Source organism: Phacochoerus africanus, chromosome 4 (genome assembly GCF_016906955.1).
Source record: "Phacochoerus africanus isolate WHEZ1 chromosome 4, ROS_Pafr_v1, whole genome shotgun sequence".
Classification (NCBI taxonomy): Eukaryota; Metazoa; Chordata; class Mammalia; order Artiodactyla; family Suidae; genus Phacochoerus; species Phacochoerus africanus.
The window spans coordinates 42,217,610-42,237,530 of record NC_062547.1 but is presented as its reverse complement, the minus strand read 5'-3'; the positions used below and the strand labels follow the sequence as shown (position 1 = coordinate 42,237,530).

The window sequence follows — 19,921 nt, the reverse complement described above, 5'->3', positions numbered from 1 at the left end:
GGGGACGGTGGAAGAATACGAAGTTACCCCCAAAGGGCTCCTGAGGAAAAGTCAGGAAGTTGTCAAAAAAATGTTGCTAAAAAGAGACTGAGTAATATGGAAGTTTCATAGTCTTTATTGAACAAATCAATGGACAAGTTATATTTTATAGGAAATACTTAAACATTTGACATTAAGAGCAGAATCATTTGTACACTCTTACTCTTTTTTCCCAATTACTTCATTTTTATTGCTTCACATTTTCAGCAGATAAAGTTGCCAACAGAGTTTATTTTACATTAATATATTGATGTTTTTGTCAATTAAGTAGGGACTTCTCTTTAACCATTTCCTTACTTCATGGCCAGTCTAAGAGCAAAGGAAGCAAATTTTTTTTTTTTTGTCTGTCTTTTAGGGCTGCACCCTGTGGCATATGGAGGTTTCCAGGCTAGAGGTCCAGTTGGAGCTGAACTGCTGGCCTACACCACAGCCACAGCAATGCGGGATCTGAGCCGTGTCTGCGACCTACACCACAGGTCACGGCAATGCCAGATCCTTAACCCACTGAGCAAGGCCAGTGATCAAACCCATGTCCTTATGGATGCTAGTCAGGTTTGCTAACTGCTGAGTCACGACGGGAATCCCGAAGGAAGCAAATTTTAATGCATCCAGGGGTTATATTGCTAACCAGGCATGAAGCTTAAAGGGAGGTGGGTTGGCTGAAAGGGTGGCAGCAGGTCTTGGTCAGGATACAGGGCTAGGCCAGGCCAGGCCCTGGGGGTCAGGGCCATTTTTTCCAGTCCACCCAGCAGCCCCCAAATGGCATAATGGGATGGACATACATTTCCATTTTTAGTTCAAGAATCCTAAGGAGGAGATACAGAGAAAATAGAATTCCTGAAACACTAGCAGGAAAACAGAAAGGCTTCTGCCCTAGCTACGGTGGGCTTTTATTCTGATGCCACCCAGCCCCTGGCAGCTCCTGTTAAAGCTCCAAAATGTATTGTGCTACACACAGATACAATCAGAATGAGCAAAGACCGGAAAGGGAAGGGGAGGTCAGTGTAACTGGAGCTAGAGTGTGGCTGAGAAGGGAATGTGGGCTGATAGTTGGCAGGACAGTGGTTTTCCACGGCTAGCACAGACCAGAGTAGAGTGAATGTGAGTATAGTGGGGCAGGGGACCTTGAGAAGACATGTGGCTGTTTGATAGAGCACATGAGGTTGAATATAAGTGGCTACCACCATGAGGGAGGTAGACTGCTCTGGAGGAGATGGCTTGGGAGTCCCTGTGTGGGTCACTAGAATAAGACAAGAACACTGTGCTCCCGAGGAGAGCCCCAGAGGTGAAAAAAGGGAAACTTGGCTAAGTAGTGCCTGTGGGCTCTGAACTATCATGGAAAGCTGGAAGGCACCACTGCACACCACTCCAGAGTCAAGGATCCTTTCTTTCTCAATGCTAGTTCCTGGTGACTGTTTACAATCAGACCTAGAGGAAAAACACCACCTTCTCATTGCCTCTTCCAACTCTACATTCAACCCCAAGGGGTAGGGTAGGAAAAAGCAATGGGTAGGAGACAGAGGTGTGAGAGACCTACTGGGTCTTCTTAACATCCAGCAAGAAGATAGGGGCCAGTGTATGGGGATGTAGGCATTGTGTGGGTTACCCAGGCTCTGGCAGCTGCCTCTATGGCCTTGGCTTCAGCTGTAGGAGTGAAGGTTCCACGGGCCCAGTATAGAGCAGTGGCCATGGCTGCACCTATTCCATCATGCACCTGTCCATCATGGAAGGTCCTAGAGAGAGGTCAGGCAGTAGCTAGGAGGGCAGGAGTACATTCTGTTGGTGACTGATAGGGGAATTACATAGCCCTGCTGGGCATGTGAAAATACCCATAACTCTAGGCTCCATTGGAGGCTTTACCTCTGGAACTTGAGAACTCACCTGTTACCATCTGTGGTCCAACTTAATGTCATCCCCTGGTGTAAAGGTCAGCTTATACAAGCAGAACCTTCCCAGCCACTTGCTGCTTTAGCCTTTACTGTTCTCTCGATTAGTTTACACCAAACACAGGCTGCTTGATTTCACAGTCCTTCATCTGACTGCATGGTATCCTTCCCCTTAGAAATATGACCTGGTAAGCGGTAAAGTAGAAAATGCCTTTCTCGGTCCCTTTGAAGGCCTCTGGTATTCATGGCAATAGGCACACGTTCTTACATGGTCATAGGACATTAGGATACTCTTGGTATGGTTGACAATCACTCTCCTGCCCTCTGAGTGATTCTTGTTGAGTTCCATAGTCTCTCTGTTATATTCTTATTCTGAAGCTTTCTTGCATAGCTGCTTTTCCATATCAGCTTACTGAATAATAACCTAATTTTGCCTTTTAGGGCTTATACGGAATAAAGGAAGAAATCTTTCTCAGCATCCCTTGTGTCTTGGGGCGAAATGGTGTCTCAGATATTGTGAAAGTTAACTTGAATTCTGAGGAGGAGGCCCTTTTCAAGAAGAGTGCAAACACGCTTTGGAATGTCCAAAAAGACTTGACATTTTAAAACCTCTTGATGTTCCATGTTTTATATAACTGTATAGTAGATTGTATATTTTCTATTTGGAAACTATTTTCATCTGATCTATAAAAATAAAAAAACATTGGACCTATGACATAACACCAGTCTCTCAAGGCTAGAAGAAGGAAATGGTAGAGATTTTTCTCCTTTATGAATTTCTTTATACCTCTGTTCTAATGATACCCAGTCTGTACAGATATAAGTTATACTTTAGAAGAATGTCACATATATAATAGTTGCCTTCAGATTTAGTAGAATGTAATAATATAGAACTTACAATGACATTATAATATTATAATATATAACTTAAGAGGGAATTCCCATTGTGGCTCAGCGGTAACAAACCTGACTAGCATCCATGAGGGCAAAGGTTTGATCTGTCGCCTCACTCAGTGGGTTCAGGATCCATTGTTACTGTGAGCTGTGGTGTAGGCTGGCAGCTGCAGCTACAATTCAACCCCTAGCCTGACAACCTTCATGTGCCACAGATATGGCCCTAAAAAATACACACACACACACACACACACACGTATATATTACATATATAAAAAATTTATGATTCTTCTCACAAAAGAAGAGCACTTTTTCTAGTATTGAAATTTCATTTTGTGCTTTCCTTTCATTAGGGCACCAGCATATTCACTTTATATTGCTTCATTAATTTCGTGTGTCTCTATATAATCCTTACTGAGTCTTTTTTTTTTTTTTGTCTTTTTGTCTTTTTAGGGCTGCACCCATGGCATGTGGAGGTTTCAGGTTAGGGATCCAATTGGAGCTGTAGCCACTGGCCTACGCCAGAGCCACAGCAAACACAGGATCCAAGCCGCGTTGTGACCTACACCATAGTTCACAGCAACACTGGATCCTTAACCCACTGAGTGAGGCTAGGGATCGAATCCATGTCTTCATGGATGCTAGTTGTGTTCACTAACTGCTGAGCCACTACGGGAACTCCGGAGTACTTATTTTTAAGACAATGCATATCAGAAGGAAAATAGAAATATAACCTTATTGTGTAAAAAATCAAATGAATGAAACATCTTCAACCTTGTAAATATTATACCAATTAATGTAAACTCAAATAGTTGATTCGGTCCCTCTGTTGAAATACCACACAGAGATTTTAGACCATGTCTAGGTTATTTGTTCAGCAAACTCTTGCTATGCCTGCTGTGTTATCATTACGAAGTGAGAATGACATGGTTTCTCTCCTCAGGTATCTCACAGTGAGTATTTAGGGTGCCTCATCTGATTATTGATGAATGCTTAGTAACAGTCAATTGGTAGCTCCTTGGTGTCTAAGGTAAGAGTACATATGCGGAGTTCCCGTCGTGGCGCAGTGGTTAATGAATCCGACTAGGAACCATGAGGTTGCGGGTTCAGTCCCTGCCCTTGCTCAGTGGGTTAAGGGTCCGGCGTTGCCGTGAGCTGTGGTGTAGGTCGCAGACGCGGCTTGGATCCCGCCTTGCTGTGGCTCTGGCGTAGGCCGGTGGCTACAGCTCCGATTCGACCCCTAGCCTGGGAACCTCCATATGCCGCGGGAGCGGCCCAAGAAATAGCAAAAAGACAAAAAAAAAAAAAGAAGAAGAGTACATATGCTTCATGTAAAAATATTTCCTTGATTCCATAAAGAATTTAAGGAAGATATAGGAAATATATAATGAAACAAAAACTTACAAATCAGGAATAAGTTAATTTACAAATTAAGACTAGGACAGAAGCAGTGGGAAAAATTAGAAGGCATAAATGCAGGCCCCGAGAACTTACATGGCTGTAGTGGAGGCAACCCATTTGGCCAGAGAGTGACGAACGGTTCACTCTGTTTTTCTTGATATTTAATACTTTTCATTTTAGTCATCTTCTACTGAACACAAGTAGTTTCCTATTATTTTGTTCTCTTTCCTTTTTTTTTTTTTTTCAACTCTTCCCTTGAATGTACCAAATATGATCATGAGGGAAAGTTTACTTAGGATTAGGGGAAAAGGGAGTGATTCCATGGATTTCACCTTTTTAAAAGATCTCCTCTTTGTATGCCAAATTAAAATTTCACTTTAGGAGTTCCCGTTGTGGCGCAGTGGTTCACGAATCCGACCAGGAACCATGAGGTTGCGGGTTCGGTCCCTGCCCTTGCTCAGTGGGTAAGGATCCGGCATTGCCGTGAGCTGTGGTGTAGGTTGCAGACGCGGCTCGGATCCCGCATTGCTGTGGCTCTGGCGTAGGCCAGTGGCTACAGCTCCGATTCGAGCCCTAGCCTAGGAACCCCCATATGCCGCGAGAGCGGCCCAAAGAAATAGCAAAATAAATAAATAAATAAATAAAAATTTATACAGGGTATATTCTAGGAGGTAAAACTGTTCTATATCATGTGTTCTCAACTGGAGCAATATTATCCCAAGGGGGTGAAAATTGGTTCTTGGGTTGAGGGTTGGTGAAAAAAAACTCAGGTATTACAAGGGTTTGACTCTCCAAAGCTCAACCCTAGCAGACAAAAATCTCATTCTCTAATATTCAGTGTCATGATGTGGAGGTGGGTGAGAGAGTGGAATGATTAGGGATAATGTCTGAAAATGCTCTTGAGGAAAGCTAATGAAAAAAAGATTGAAAAACATGGCTCTCTGTCTTGTAAAATAATTGGTCAGATGTGTAATGTGTTTTATGATTCACAACATTGCTCTATATTTTGTAAAATAATTGGTCATATGGGTATTGTGTTTTATGATTCACAAGTGTGTATTGCGTTTTATGATTCATTAAATAGGTAGAACGTGATGGGAGAAGCAGAAGCCTTGGTTTATCCCAAACTAAGGGATGAGAGGGGATTTTATTAGATTCTGCATTTAATGACTTCACATAAACAATGAGTTGTAGAAATGGTTATCAATTGTATATATGGTTATCAATTATCATTGTTCTGATCAAATTTTTAGGATTTTGCATTTTATATAAAAATCAAGTCCCCTTTGCATAGAGGGTTTAAAAAAAATTTTTTTTTTTTTAGGGCCGCACCTGTGGCATATGGAGGTTCCCAGGCTAGAAGCCTAATCAGAGCCATAGCCGCCGGCCTACACCACAGCCACAGCAACGCAGGATGTGAGCTGTGTCTGCGACCTTCGCCACAGCTCATTGCAACACCGGATCCTTAACCCACTGACTCATGGCAGCACTGGATCCTTAGCCCACTGAGCAAGGCCAGGGATCAAACCCGCAACCTCATGGTTCCTAGTCAGATTCGTTTCCTCTGCGCCACGATGAGAACTCCCGGGTTTAAACTTTTTAAATGTTTTTTTCTACTTCAGCTCATATTTGGGTGGTAAAAAGTAGCCCTGAGATCCTTTCTCCTACTTCCCTGGTGAAAAATTCCCAATCAAGAGTCAAAAAGCCTTGGAGTTCCCATCATGGTGCAACAGAAATGAACCTGACTGGAAATCATGAGGTTGCGGGTTCAATCCCTGGCCTCACTCAGTGGGTTAAGGATCTGGCATTGCTGTGAGCTGTGGTGTAGGTCACAGACTCAGCTTGGATCTGGCGTGCTGTGGCTGTGGTGTAGGCCGTCAGCTGTAGCTCCAATTTGACCCCTAGTCTGGGAACCTCCACATGCTTTGGGTGCGGCCCTAAAGAGCAAAAAATTTTTAAAAAGTTAAAAGTCAAAAAGCCTTTATTGGATACATCCAGACAAGCTTTAGTTGGAAAGACATTTACTTGGGCTCCCAGGTGGATAGATTCTGGGTAAGAAGTACTCTGATAGCTGAGGCAATGTGCCTGCTGCACCTCATGAGCTTAGATCCCGTGGAGCCTGTCTGACACCCCCAGCCACAGAAACCTCAACCTGCAGTGGGCATGCAGGTGATAAGTAGGGGCGCAGGCACAGTGCCGCAGCCCACCTCCTGGCCTTGTGTCTGCGCCAGGTGTGCATGGCCCTGGGCAAGACCAGAGCTTGAGGACCATGCTGGCTGTGTGACACATTACACAGCCTCAGCAGTCAATGGTTTTCCTCCTTTGAGCTTCAACTAGCTTTCCTGCCTCTTCTCTCCATTCTCTTCCTCTTCCTATTGAGTGGGCAGCCATGAGGGCTGCTGGAGTCCTGTGGACTAGCTGGAGATTGGGCACTTCAGGAGTGAATTTCTTTTGCTTGGGGTTGACACTCTGTACCCTCTAGGAAGCATGCATCCTGCTCTGGGGTGGCTGGCCCTTCATCTATGTGAGGGTGGTCAGAATCTCGTCTGGGCTCTGGGGCCTGTGAACTTGGGACTTGGGGACCTTGGGCTGAGAGCTAAAAGTGGAGGAGAATGGGAAAGAGGAGAGGGAGGGAGAGCCTCCTCAATGGTAGGTTTCAGTTCTGGCGGAGCAGCACCCTTTCCTTCCTTCGCTCCCGCTTATCCCCTCTTTACTATACCCACCTTCCTCCTCTTCCACATAGTTTACCTCCTGGATGCTGGGCTGCTGGCCAGAAACTATCCAGCTGCTTTGTTGGTCATCTTTGTCATTCCCTGTGTGTCTGAAGCACCTCTTTCCTCACTGAGGCCCAGGAGTTCTCTATATACACCCTCCTCATTACAGACCAATTTCAAATCTGGAAGTGGTTTTGCAGTTTTCCCTCAAAATGGCGACCATCAAGTGTGAATTGAGACTGTCACTTCGGAAGAGGCCATTCATCACAATAAGGTCTTCATTATAGGAACTGGATCGGTTGCTGTGGCTTGTGCAGTCAGCATCTTATTAAATGTAAGTTACGTGTTCTGTGCCATTGGGCTAACCAAGTTTTCCTCAATTCTAGGGCTTAATCCGGAGGAACAAGTGCTCTTTTCTAACTGGTCTACCCTGAGGGGGGTGCTTTTTCTGGTTCTTATGATGGTGTCCTGTGTGTTAGTAGCATCTCCTTATGAAAGCAGGTTGACATTTCACTTTCACTGATGTGATAGGATGAGGTACCCTTTGCTTAACAAGGAAACTCAGTTCACTAGTAAAACAACTTGAGAAATAAGGAAAAGAAAGTGTGCAACCTGTCAGTATGGTAGGTGTCCTACTAGTACCAAATACAATAGCCTTTTTCCTTTAAAAATCTCTCTCCCATTTCTTAGTCTCCATTTTTATTTCACTTCCTTCTTTATTCATATTAGGTTAGTTTTAGTGTTTAGTTGTTCTTATTATATAGCTAATAAAGTTAGCTTCCACTTTTATTTTATTTTATTTATTATTTATTTATTTATTTTTGTCTTTTTGCCTTTTCTAGGCCCGAGGCCACGGTACATGGAGGTTCCCAGGCGAGGGGTCCAATCTGAGCTGTAGCCACTGGCCTACGCCAGAGCCACAGCAATGCGGGATCCGAGCTGCCTCTGCGACCTACACCACAGCTCATGGCAATGCCGGATCCCCAACCCACTGAGCAAGGCCAGGAATCGAACCTGCAACCCCATGGTTCCCAGTTGGATTCATTAACTACTGAGCCACAACTGGAACTCCTAGCTTCTACTTTTAATGGATAGATAGACTCAGGCTAAAAGACCTGACCCTTTTCTAAGAATATTACCCTGATCTGAACCCCTAATGTTTTAGTAAATCATAATAAACTCTTTGAGTTATGATTTACTTTTATTAATGGAATATAAGATTTCTGTAAGTTACCTTTCTAAAGCCTTTAATCCTGGCATGATTTATTGGATTTAAAGAATTAGCCCTAGATTTCATGCCTAGTTGATGTAAGTATCCTATAGCACCAAGAGTTCAGTTGCTGCTCCTGGAAATCATATAAATTCCTCATGATTCATTTTGTCCTACCTGCTATGATGCCTTTATCAGCAGTATCCTCATTGCTAAGAAGAATATACATACATGAAAACCAAAATACTTGTTTTCAATATTGATTATAATTGTATACATTATTTTGTACAACTGAAAAGTAATTAATAGATCTATTTTATAGAAGAGAAGAAAGGCACGCACTATCTCGAGTTGCATGATAAGTAAGTATATACAGATAATATATACAGAAAACCGGGAGTTCCCGTCGTGGCACAGTGGTTAATGAATCTGACTAGGAACCATGAGGTTGCGGGTTCGATCCCTGGCCTTGCTCAGTGGGTTAAGGATCCTGCGTTGCCATGAGCTGTGGTGTAGGTCTCAGACTCAGCTCGGATCCCGCATTGCTGTGGCTCTGGCGTAGGCCGGTGGCTATAGCTCTGATTCAACCCCAAGCCTGGGAACCTCCTTATGCCACGGGAGCGGCTCAAGAAAGGCAAAAAGACAAAAAAAAAAAAAAAAATATATATATATATATATATATATATATATACATATATATATATACACACACACACACAGAAAACCTTGTGGTAAGCGTTATTTGCCATCTCTGCTTTGAGGGTCCTTCTGGGAGGGATTGAGCTTTATCCCTATAAAAAGATAATAGGCCCAGGCTCCTAGAGCTTGAATTCTATGATGTTGCAAACTCCAGCATTTGTGTATCTTAGAAAATGTGGTGCACAATTCCCCTATAAAGCCCTAGGTTAAGTCTCACTTTAATCTCTCCCTCTCCCGGCCCTAGACTCTACAACTTCTTTCATTCAAAGAGTTGGTTTTTAAGAAAAAACTCTTTGCTGATAAAGAAGAAATTCTCAATAAGAACTGTACACCCCTAGTAGAAAAACAGCAATGTTTTTAAAAATTACTGAATTGTAATACCATAAACTTTCATTGGCCATAAAGTGATAATCCGTGAGGGCAGGAATCTTTATTTCGTTTAGTGTTGTATCCCAAGTCTAAAAACAGTTCCTACTGTAATAGACACTTAGCAATTGAATGAAGGAATTGCTTAAAGCCAAATGTGTGTCACAAGGGAAGGAGCACTGGATAGTGCATACAGAAAATGGATATTCTACCCACCTTCATTTTTTTATTTATTTTTATTATAGTTGATTTACAATGTTCTGCCCAATTTTTACTGTACAGCAGTGACCCAGTTTATATATATATATATATATATATATATTATATATATACACATATATATATACTTGTTTTCAACATTGATTATAATAATAATATACTTTGTATACATTATTTAGTACAACTAAAAAGTAATTAATACATCTATTTTATAGAAGAAAGGCATATATATATATATATATATATATATATATTCTTTTTCTCACATTATCCTCCATCCTGATCCATGACAAGTGATTGAATATAGTTCCCTGTGCTATACAGCAGGATCCCATTGCCCATCCACTCCAAATGTAACAGTCTTCATTTACTAACCCCAGGCTCCCAATCCATCCCACTCCCCCACCCCAAACACAAGTTTATCCTCCATGTCCATGATCTGTTTCTGTTTTGTAGGTAGATCATTTTACCATATTTTAGATTCCACATAGAAGTGATATCATATGGTGTCTCTTCACTCAGTATGAGTCTCTAGTTCCATCATGTTGCTGCAAATGACATTATTTTGTCCTTTTTTATACCCATCTTCATTTTTATAAATAAGGAAAGAGGGTCCAGAGAGATTGAATTAGAATCCACATTTTAAGGACTTTATTCTTTTTTTTTTTTTTTTGGTCTTTTTTGTTGTTGTTATTGTTGTTGTTGTTGTTGTTGCTATTTCTTGGGCCGCTCCCGCAGCATATGGAGGTTCCCAGGCTAGGGGTTGAATCGGAGCTGCAGCCACCGGCCTACGCCAGAGCCACAGCAACGCGGGATCCGAGCCGCGTCTGCAACCTACACCACAGCTCACGGCAACGCCGGATCGTTACCCCACTGAGCAAGGGCAGGGACCGAACCCGAAACCTCATGGTTCCTAGTCGGATTCGTTAACCACTGCGCCACGACGGGAACTCCAGGACTTTATTCTTTTAAGAACAATTTTAGATTTGCAGAAAAATTGAAAACATAGTACTGGAGTTCCCATCGTGGCTCAGCATTAATGAACCCAACTAGTATCCATGAGGATGTGGGTTCAATCCCTGGCCTCTCTCGGTGGATTAAGGATCCAGCGTTGCCGTGAGCTGAGGTGTAGGTTGCAGACTCGGTTTGGATCCTATGTTGCTGTGGCTGTGGCTAGGCTGGCAGCTGTACTCCAATTTGACCCCTAGGCTGGGAAACTCCATATGCCACAGGTGCAGCCCTAAAGAGTCAAAAAAAAAGAAAAAAAAAAAAGTACAGAGAGTTCTTTACCCCATATCCAGTTATTAACATTATACCTTAGTAGAGTACATTTGTGACAATTAAGGAACCAATGTTGATATCACCATTTATTTATTTATTGATTGATTGATTGATTGTCATTTTGCCTTTTCTGGGCCGCACCCGAGGCATATGGAGGTCCCCAGGCTAGGGGTTGAATCGGAGCTGCAGCTGCCAAGCCTACACCACAGCTACAGCAATGTAGGATCCCAGCCATGTCTGTGACCCACACCACAGCTCATGGCAACACCAGATCCTTAACCCACTGAGCAAGGCCAGGGATCAAACCCGAAACTTCATGCTTCTTAGTCGGATTTGTTAACCACTGAGCCACGACGGGAACTCCTGATATCACCAATTAAAGTCCATACTTTTACTCAGATTTCCTTAGTTTTATGTAATGTCCTTTTTTTGTGTTGTAGTATCCTTCCCAGGATACCACATTACATTTAGTCATTCATGTCTCCTTAGACTCCTTTAGACCGTGATAGTTTCTTTTTTGGCTTTCCTTTTTCTGTGTGTGTGTGTTTTTTAAAGGACATATGGAAGTTCCCGGGCCAGAGAATGAATTTGATTCAGAGCTGTGATCTATGATGTAGCTCCAGCAACACTGGCCAAGGATTGAACCCACACCTCTTCAGTGACCCAAGCTGCCAAAGTGACACTGCACCACAGAGGGAACTCCAGGCCTTGTTTTTGATGACTAGCGGTTTTGAACAGCACTGGTTAGATATTTTGTAGAATGCCCCTTTATTGGAATTGGTTTGATATTTTTCTCATGGTTAGCCTGACGTTACGGATTTGGGGGAGGAAGACATGGAGGTTAGGCACTATTTTCATCACATTTCCAGGGTACATGTGATCAACATGATTTATCACAGTTGAGGTTGATCTCAGTCACGTGGCTGAGGTAGTGTTAGGTTTCTCTAAGGTAATGCTACTCTTTTTTTCCCCTCTTTCCATGCTATGCTCTTTGGAAGGAAGTCCCTATGCGCAGCCCACACTTAAGGAGTGGCAAGTTATGTTCTTTCTCCTTGAGGGTATAGAGTATCTTCATAAATTGAGATTCTTCCGCATGGGAGATTTGTCTTTTCTCCTCTTTTTATTCATTTAATCATTTACTAATATCAGTAGGGTCTCATGAATTTTATATTTCGGGTTATAACTTAATACATTTTGTCTTTTGTTTCTGTTTTTTTTTTTTTAGGGCCGCACCGTGGCATATGGAGGTTCCCAGGCTAGGGGTCTAATCGGAGCTACAGCTGTCAGCCTATGCCGCAGCTACAGCTATGCCAGATCCAAGCCGGGTCTGAGACCTACAACACAGCTCACAGCATCACCAGATCCTTAATCCACTGAGCAAGGCCAGGGATTGAACCTGCAACCTCATGGTTCCTAGTCAGATTCGTTTCCACTGTGCCACAACAGGAACTCCCTCAATACATTTTTATTTATTTTGTTTCTCAAGTAGTTCCACCTTTGAGCACTGGGAGCTCATTCAGTTGACTCCTGTGTCCTTTTGACATATCCACATCAACAACAGAGTTTTTGTTTTGTTTTGAGTACTTTCTTACTTTCTGGCATAAGATATTTTGGCTTCTTCATCTATTTGTTGCTCTAATCCTAAACAGCCTTTTTTCCCAAGAAGCCCTGGTTCCTTTTATTGGAATATGGCATTATAGCCTAAGATCTGAATGTTAGGTGTGCTTATTTCTACACAGAACATTTTAAAAAAACTGTCTTTCAAAGGTAATTTTGTCAATACTATGTGATTTTGCTCCATGCTCCTACAATCTCTTATTTTAAAGCTGGTTGCTCCCAACTCTGTACTCTCATAACATGTTGTTCAGATTTCATTAGGTCTCTTTACAGGGTTTTCTACAGCACCAGATTGAGTTCCTGTGAGCAGCAGTAATAGCAGTTATCATGACAGTTATCATTAATTGATCGCCCATTTTGTGCAAGCTACTGAACTAAAGCACTTTACATATATTATTTAATAACCTCAGCAGAATTCTATGATGTTTTACAGATGATGCACCTGCAAACTGAGGTTAAATGTGATGGAGGGGAGTTCCCGTCGTGGTGCAGTGGTTAACGAATCCGACTAGGAACCATGAGGTTGCGGGTTCAGTCCCTGCCCTTGCTCAGTGGGTTAAGGGTCCGGCGTTGCCGTGAGCTGTGGTGTAGGTCGCAGACGCGGCTCGGATCCCTCGTTGCTGTGGCTCTGGCGTAGGCCGGTGGCTACAGCTCCGATTCAACCCCTAGCCTGGGAACCTCCATATGCTGCGGAGAGGCCCAAGAAATAGCAAAAAGACAAAAAAAAATGTGATGAAGGAAGGATTTGAAACCAGTTCTTTTGACTCAACAGCCTAAGCTCTTAAGTACTGTACTTAATTTACTTGGCACCTAGGACATAATTGTGTAAACAAATAAATGAACCAGTATCTCCCTGTTCAGGGGTCTTTTCATACCACATCCGTCTCTAGGTAAACATTCTCATTTACCAGACCAATGTATATTTTGCCCTCTTGCTCTATAATGCAAAAGTTATATTAAGAGGTTGTTAAAAACAAATGTACAAGGAAAATTTAGTACTAATTTTCTGAAATTGGGTGCTATGGGCATATCAAAAGATCTGAGGGAGCCTGCTCATTTGTAAAAAGTTTGGTGAGATTGAGCTGGACATGGAATGTGTACTTAAATCTCAGATGTTTTCTACCCTGATCTGTTTTCTATTCAAACCTTTCCCCAGGTTGCCTTGTCATCGCAAATTGAACATAGTGATTATCACAGCATGTGCCGGCCAGATGAAAAGAGAAACATGGGAGTCCCCATTGGCTCAGTGAAGACGAATCCAACTAGTATCCATGAGGATGCGTGTTCGATCCCTAGCCTCATTCAGTGGGTTAAGGATCCGGCTTTGCTGCCAACTGTGGTGTAGGTTATAGGCATGGCTGTGGCGTAAGTTGGCAGCTACTGCAGCTCTGATTCAACCCCTAGCCTGGTAACTTCTATATGCCTCAGGTATGACCCTAAAAACCAAAAAGAGAGAGAGAGAGAAACATGCCTTGACTTAATCCAGAGAAATGTGTCCATGTTTAAAGTAATGATTTCCAGTATTATCCAGTAGTCTTCACTGCAAACTGATTGTTTCTAGAGCAGGTCACTTTTATTTTGGCTGTTCAGTGAATAATAATATTTTTTTTTGTGGGAGTGGGTTTAATAACTTTGTAGAGAAAAATATACCAATATAACTAGAATCTTTTCATGTTTTGTTAATCTAAGATGTATTTTGTACAGTTGTAATCAATATGTGTACCATAATGAAGATTTCTTAAAATAGTAGTGTATATGAAAAGATAATTTACTTAATCTTGACTGAAGTTTTACATTCTAAAGGTTTTCACATCTAAGCTGTTTTCCAGATTGCTGGGGGGTGCTGAGGTGAAAGCATAACAATTTATCAAATACCTCTCCACAACTGTGTCAAACTTCTCACTGGTGCAGCACAAAATAGAAAAATTCAAGATATACTTTAGACATAAAATATGTAGGACTGTTGATAGTTTTGTATAGTGAGGAATAGGGAAGGGTAAACAATGACTTCTGGATTTGTACCTTGAGCAATTCCATTTACTTGGGTTGGGATGCTTTCAAGGTAGGAGTTAGTGAAAGAAGTAGGAAGGAGTTGCTGGATTTAGGGAAGAAAAACCAAGATTTCTAATTGGGACGGGTTAAATTTGAACATCTGAAAAGACATTCAAGAGGAAATATTAAACAGGTAGCTGATTATGAGTCTGAAGCTCAGAAATCTAGGTTGGAATATTCAGTCAAATTGCTATATTTTAAAGTTTTTGGAATCCCTTTTCTCTGTAAGTAGGCCAAGAGTTAGTACATGATTATGTTAATTCATTTATATAGTTTTTTCTTTTCTTTTTTTTTTTTTTTTAGGGCTGCACCCGTGGCATATGGAGGTTCCCAGGCTAGGGCCTGAATTGGAAATGTAGCCTCTGGCCTACACCACAGCCACAGCAACGTGGGATCTGAGCTGCGTCTGCAACCTACACCACAGCTCACAGCAACGTTGGATCCTTAACCCACCGAGTGAGGCCAGGGATCGAACCTGCATCCTCATAGATACTAGTCAGATCTGTTTCCACAGAACCACTATGGGAACTCCCATTGTATATTTTGATATTCAGGAACTGCTATTTAAATTTTGTTTGGTAATTTTATAAAATATTTACATGTTTCCAACATCAAATCTAGAGTTCAAGAATTATTCAAAGAAGCTTAGTTTCTATCCTTGTCCTCTTTCCCTATGGCTTCCATCTTTTTAGGTAACCATTTAAATTTTCATTTTATCATTTATAGTTTATTATTTCTATATATACATTTCTCCATCTTCTTTTTTCAAACTTAAGTAATATATCCTGAAGATCACACCATATTAGTATTTAGAGATATGCTGATTACTGTAGCTTTGTGGTAAGGTTGGCAATCAGGAGATTCAGCATTGTTCAGTCCTTCAGCATTGTTCTTTTTCAAGATTGTTTTGGCTATTCCAAGTCCTTTGCATTTCCACATGAATTTTAGATTCAGCTTGTCAACTTTTGCAAAAAAGCCCACAAAGATTTTAATAGGGAGTATACCAAATCTCTAGACCATTTTTGGAAGTATTTCCATCTTAAACTATTGTCTTCAAATTGATGCCTGTAGCATATCTTTACAACTTATTTAGGTCATCTCTAATTTCTTTCAGCAATGTTTTTATAGTTTTCAGAATACAAATCTTGCACTTCCCTTGTTAAATTTATTCCTAAGTATTTTATTCTTTTGAATGCTATTGTGAATGGAATTGTTTCTTAATTTCATTTTGGACTATTCATTGCAACTATTAGAGATGTGGTTTACTTTTGTTATATTGATCTTGTGTTTTATCATTGTGCCAAGTTCATTAGTTCTATTATAGTAGATTCTTAGAATTTTTTATGTACAGGATAGTGTTGTTTGTGAATATAGTTTTATTTTCCTGTTCAAATCTAGGTGCCTTTTATTTCTCTTTTCTTGCTTTGGCTAGAACCTCTACTACAAGGTTGCACAGAAATGGTGAGAGTGGGCATCTTGGTCTTGTTCTCAATTTTAGGATGAAAACATTTACTCTTTCACCATTAGGTATAATGTTAGCTGTATGTTTTTCATAGATGCTGTTTATCATCTTAAGGATATTCCCTTCTGTTTTTATTCTGTTGAGGGTTTTTATCATGAATAGGTGTTAAATTTTGTGAAATACTTTTCCTGCATCTTTTGAGACAATCATGAGTTATTTTTTAAAAACTTTTTTCTACTAATGTATTACACCAATTGATTATTGGATGCTAAATCAATTCTTGGATAACACCTACTTAATTGTTACATATAATCCATTTTAATGTTGCTGGATGGTTCGCTAACATTTTCTTAATGATGTTCACAACTATATTCTTGAGGGAATATGGTCTATAGCTTGCTAAAGATGTCTTTGGTTTCCTGTAGTATCAGGGTAATACTGGTCTCATAGAATGAATGGTGAAGTGTTCCCTTCCCTGTTTTCTAGAAGAGTTAGTAAACATGCTTTAAATGTTTAGTGGAGTTCCCCAAGGAAGCCACCTGTGTTCAGACTTTGCTTTTGGGAAGACTTCTAAATTATTAACTTAATCTTTTTGTTGTATGTCCATTCAGATTTTCTACTTGAGTCAGCTTCAGTAGTTTTTGTCTTTCTAGGAATTTACCTATTTTATGTAAATTATCTAACCTGTTGCTTTATAGTTGCTCATAGTATTCTCATATAATCCTATTTATTTCTCCAAGGTCAGTAGTGGTGACTTCCTCTCTTATTCCTGATATTAACAACGTGACTCCTTTCTTTTTTCCCTTGGTCAGTCTTGCTTGGCAAGTCACAATTTTTCAATTTTGTTGATCTTTTCAAAGACACCATTTTTTGGTGTCATTCATTTTCTCTACTTTCTATTTTCTGTTTTATTTTTAATTTCCATTCTAACCTTTCCTATTTCTTTTTTTTCTTTTGTTATCATTTTTATTAGATTCTGCATATAAGTGATAGTGTATAGCATTTGTCCTTCTCTGACTTACTTATTATGACAATCTCTAGGTCCATCCATATTGCTGCTAATGGCATTATTGCATTCTTTTTATAGATGAGTATTATCCCATTGTATATAGGTACCATGTTTTCTTTGTCCATTCCTCTGTTGATGGATATTTAGGTTGCTTCCATGCCTTGGCTATTGTAAACATTGCTGCAGTGAACACTGGCGTGTATGTATCTTTTCAAAGTATGGTCTTCTCTGGATATATGTCCAGGAGTAGGATTATTGGATCAAATGGTAGTTAATACTTAATTTTTGAAGGAACCTTCATACTGTTTTTCATAGTGGTTGTACCAATTTACATTCCCACCAACAGTGTAGGAGAGTTCCTTTTTCTCCACACCATCTTCAGCATTTATTGTTTGTAAGCTTTTTGAGAATGGCCATTCTGACTGGTGTGAGGTGATACCTCATTGTAGTTTTGATTTGCATTTCTTTAATAATTAGCGATGTTGAGCATCTCTTCTTGTGCTTTTAGGCCATATGTCTGTCTTCTTTAGGAGAAATGTATATTTAGATCATCTGCCCACTTTTTGATTGGTCCTATTTCTTTTTTGTTGTTGTTTGCTTTGGGTTTAGGGTACTCTTCTATTTCTTGTTTCTTATGATAGAAAGTTAGGTTATTGATCTCAGATCTTTCTTGTTTTCTACTGGCCATTTACGAGCATTGATTTTTTTCTTCTCATTAAGCCCTGTATAAGCTGCACCCCATAAATTTTGGTATGTTGTTTTTTGTTTTCATTTTTCTCAAATATTTCTAAATTTCTCTTATGATTTCCTTTTGAGAAATAAGGGCTAAGTTTTTTAATTGTTCATTTCTTGCATTCGAAATACTCCTTGGTAACATCCTTGGCCTGAGATTCTTTGCCATAGTTCTTAACTGCCGCATGAGTGCAACCATCCATTTTACAGATTTTTTTCCTATTAATTTTACAGAGACCTACCCATTTCTATAGTTTTTTGTTGTCATCAACTTTAATTAGGTTACTTTCATGTTCAGCACAAAGGTTCTCCACCAATTTGACATACATAGGCTCATTACAATTAGATACAAATAAGCAAAGTAGGCTTAGTGCTTGTCCAAAGCTTTGGCATCTTCACAAATTTCACATTCTAAGCCACTGTGGATGAGGGTGGGTTCAGCACCTCTTGTAAAGCAGTATTAATGTCCATTACACTCCAGCAGGAATGCTTGCCTTGAACATGAAGGTGGATAAGGGTAGAGCCAAACTTCAATGCACCATAGCTTCCATTTCTGCATGACTTTGCAATGTCAGGGAGAGCCTCATCTTATTTCTTCTTGACCCATTGGTTACTTAGCAGAATGTGTTGTTTAATTTTAAGGTATTTGTGAATTTCTCAGGTTTCCCTGTGTTGTTGATTTTGAATTTAATTCTGTTTTGGTATGATTTCAGCTTTTTTATTTTTTGTCTTTTTGCCATTTCTTGGGCCACTCCCATGGCATATGGAGGTTCCCAGGCTAGGGGTTGAATCAGAGCCATAGCTGCCGGCCTGTGCCAGAGCCACTGCAACGCAGGATCTGAGTCGTGTCTGCAACCTACACCACAGCTCATGGCAACGCCAGATCCTTAACCCACTGAGCAAGGCCAGGGATCAAACCTGCAACCTCATGGTTCCTAGTCGGACTCGTTAACCATTGAGCCATGACAGGAACTCCAATTTCAGCTTTTTAAAATTCATTGAGATTTATTTTGTGACCTAGAATATGGTCTTCCATGAAAAACATATCATGTACTCTTGAGAATGTATATTCTGCTCTTGTTGGGCATTCTATAAGGTGTCACATAGTTCTAATTGCTTGATAGGATTGTTCAAGTCTTCCATATCATGGTATTATTATCTGAATCATTGTTCTATCCATAATCAAGAGGGTGGTGTTGAAGTTTTCAATTACTATTATTGTATTGTCTTTTTGTCCCTTCAGTTTTGTCAGTTTTGCTTCATACATTTTATGGACTATGTTTTAATTGTAAAACCTCCTGATGAATTAATCTTTTGTTATAAAATGCCATTTTTGTTTTTAGTGGGTTTTTTTTTTTTTTTTGCTTTTTAGGGTTGCACCTGCAGCATATGGAGCTTCCCAGGTTGAATCGGAGCTATAGCCACTGGCCTATGCCACAGCCACAGCAACACGGGATCTAACAGGATCTAAGCTGCATCTGTGACCTACACCACAGCTCACAGCAACGCTGGATTCTTAACCCACTGAGCGAGGCCAGGAATCAAACCTGTGTCCTTATGGATGCTAGTCAGATTCATTAACCTCTGAGCCACTGCAGGAACTCCTCTAGTAATTTTTTAAAACAGTTCTGTCTGCTATTCGTAGAGCTACTTAGGATCCCTTGTGATTAGTGTTTGTAGGATGTATCATTTTCCATCTTTTTACTTTTAACCTATTTGTTTCTTTGAATCTAAAGTGTGTCTCTTCTAAAGGAAATAAAAATGAGATTAAATAATTAAAAAATCAATAAAACGAAGAGTTGGTTTTTTTGAAAAGGTAAACACCACTGACGGACTTCTAGGCAGGCTCATGAAGAAGGAGAGGGGAGCCAAATAAAAAAGAAATAGGAGAGGAGAAGTAACAACTGGCACCAGAGAAATTAAAAAATATCACAAGAGAATACTATCAAGAAGCATATGCCAACAAATTGGACAATCTAGAAGAAACAGACAAGTTTCTAGAAACATACAGCCTGTCAAGACTAAGTCAAGAAGAAACATAATTTGAACAGACTGATCAGTAGACATGAAATAGAATCTGTAGTAAAAAAGCTCTCTGCAAACAAAAGTCCAGGACTGGATGGCTTCACTGGGGAAATCTATCAAATATACAAAGAAGAACTTATACTTGTCCTTCTTGAATTCTTCCAAAAGATTAAAGAGGAAGGTGGAGTTCCCGTCATGGCTCAGTGGTTAACAAATCCGACTAGGAACCATGAGGTTGCAGGTTCCAGCCTTGGCCTTGCTCAGTGGGTTAAGGATCAGGCGTTGCCGAGAGCTGTGGTGTAGGTTGCAGATGCG

At 40.5% G+C, this 19,921-nt stretch overlaps 1 protein-coding gene and 2 pseudogenes across 7 annotated transcripts in view; 1 reads left to right on the top strand and 2 right to left on the bottom strand.

Annotated features, from left to right (window-relative positions):
* LOC125125319 (L-lactate dehydrogenase C chain) overlaps positions 1–2,640 on the top strand; it is a 59,767-nt gene extending 57,127 nt beyond the window's left edge. For all 7 annotated transcript variants that reach the window (XM_047776167.1, XM_047776162.1, XM_047776164.1 and 4 more), the window contains one exon: positions 2,367–2,640. In XM_047776167.1, coding sequence (XP_047632123.1) covers positions 2,367–2,382 — 16 coding nt within the window. In that variant the 3' untranslated portion in view covers positions 2,383–2,640. The remainder of the gene's footprint in view (positions 1–2,366) is intronic.
* Positions 572–2,858, bottom strand: LOC125125318 (uncharacterized; annotated as a pseudogene).
* A 14,523-nt stretch (positions 2,859–17,381) lies between these two features.
* On the bottom strand, positions 17,382–18,052 carry LOC125124120 (40S ribosomal protein S12-like; annotated as a pseudogene).
* Between the last annotated feature and the right edge of the window lie 1,869 nt (positions 18,053–19,921).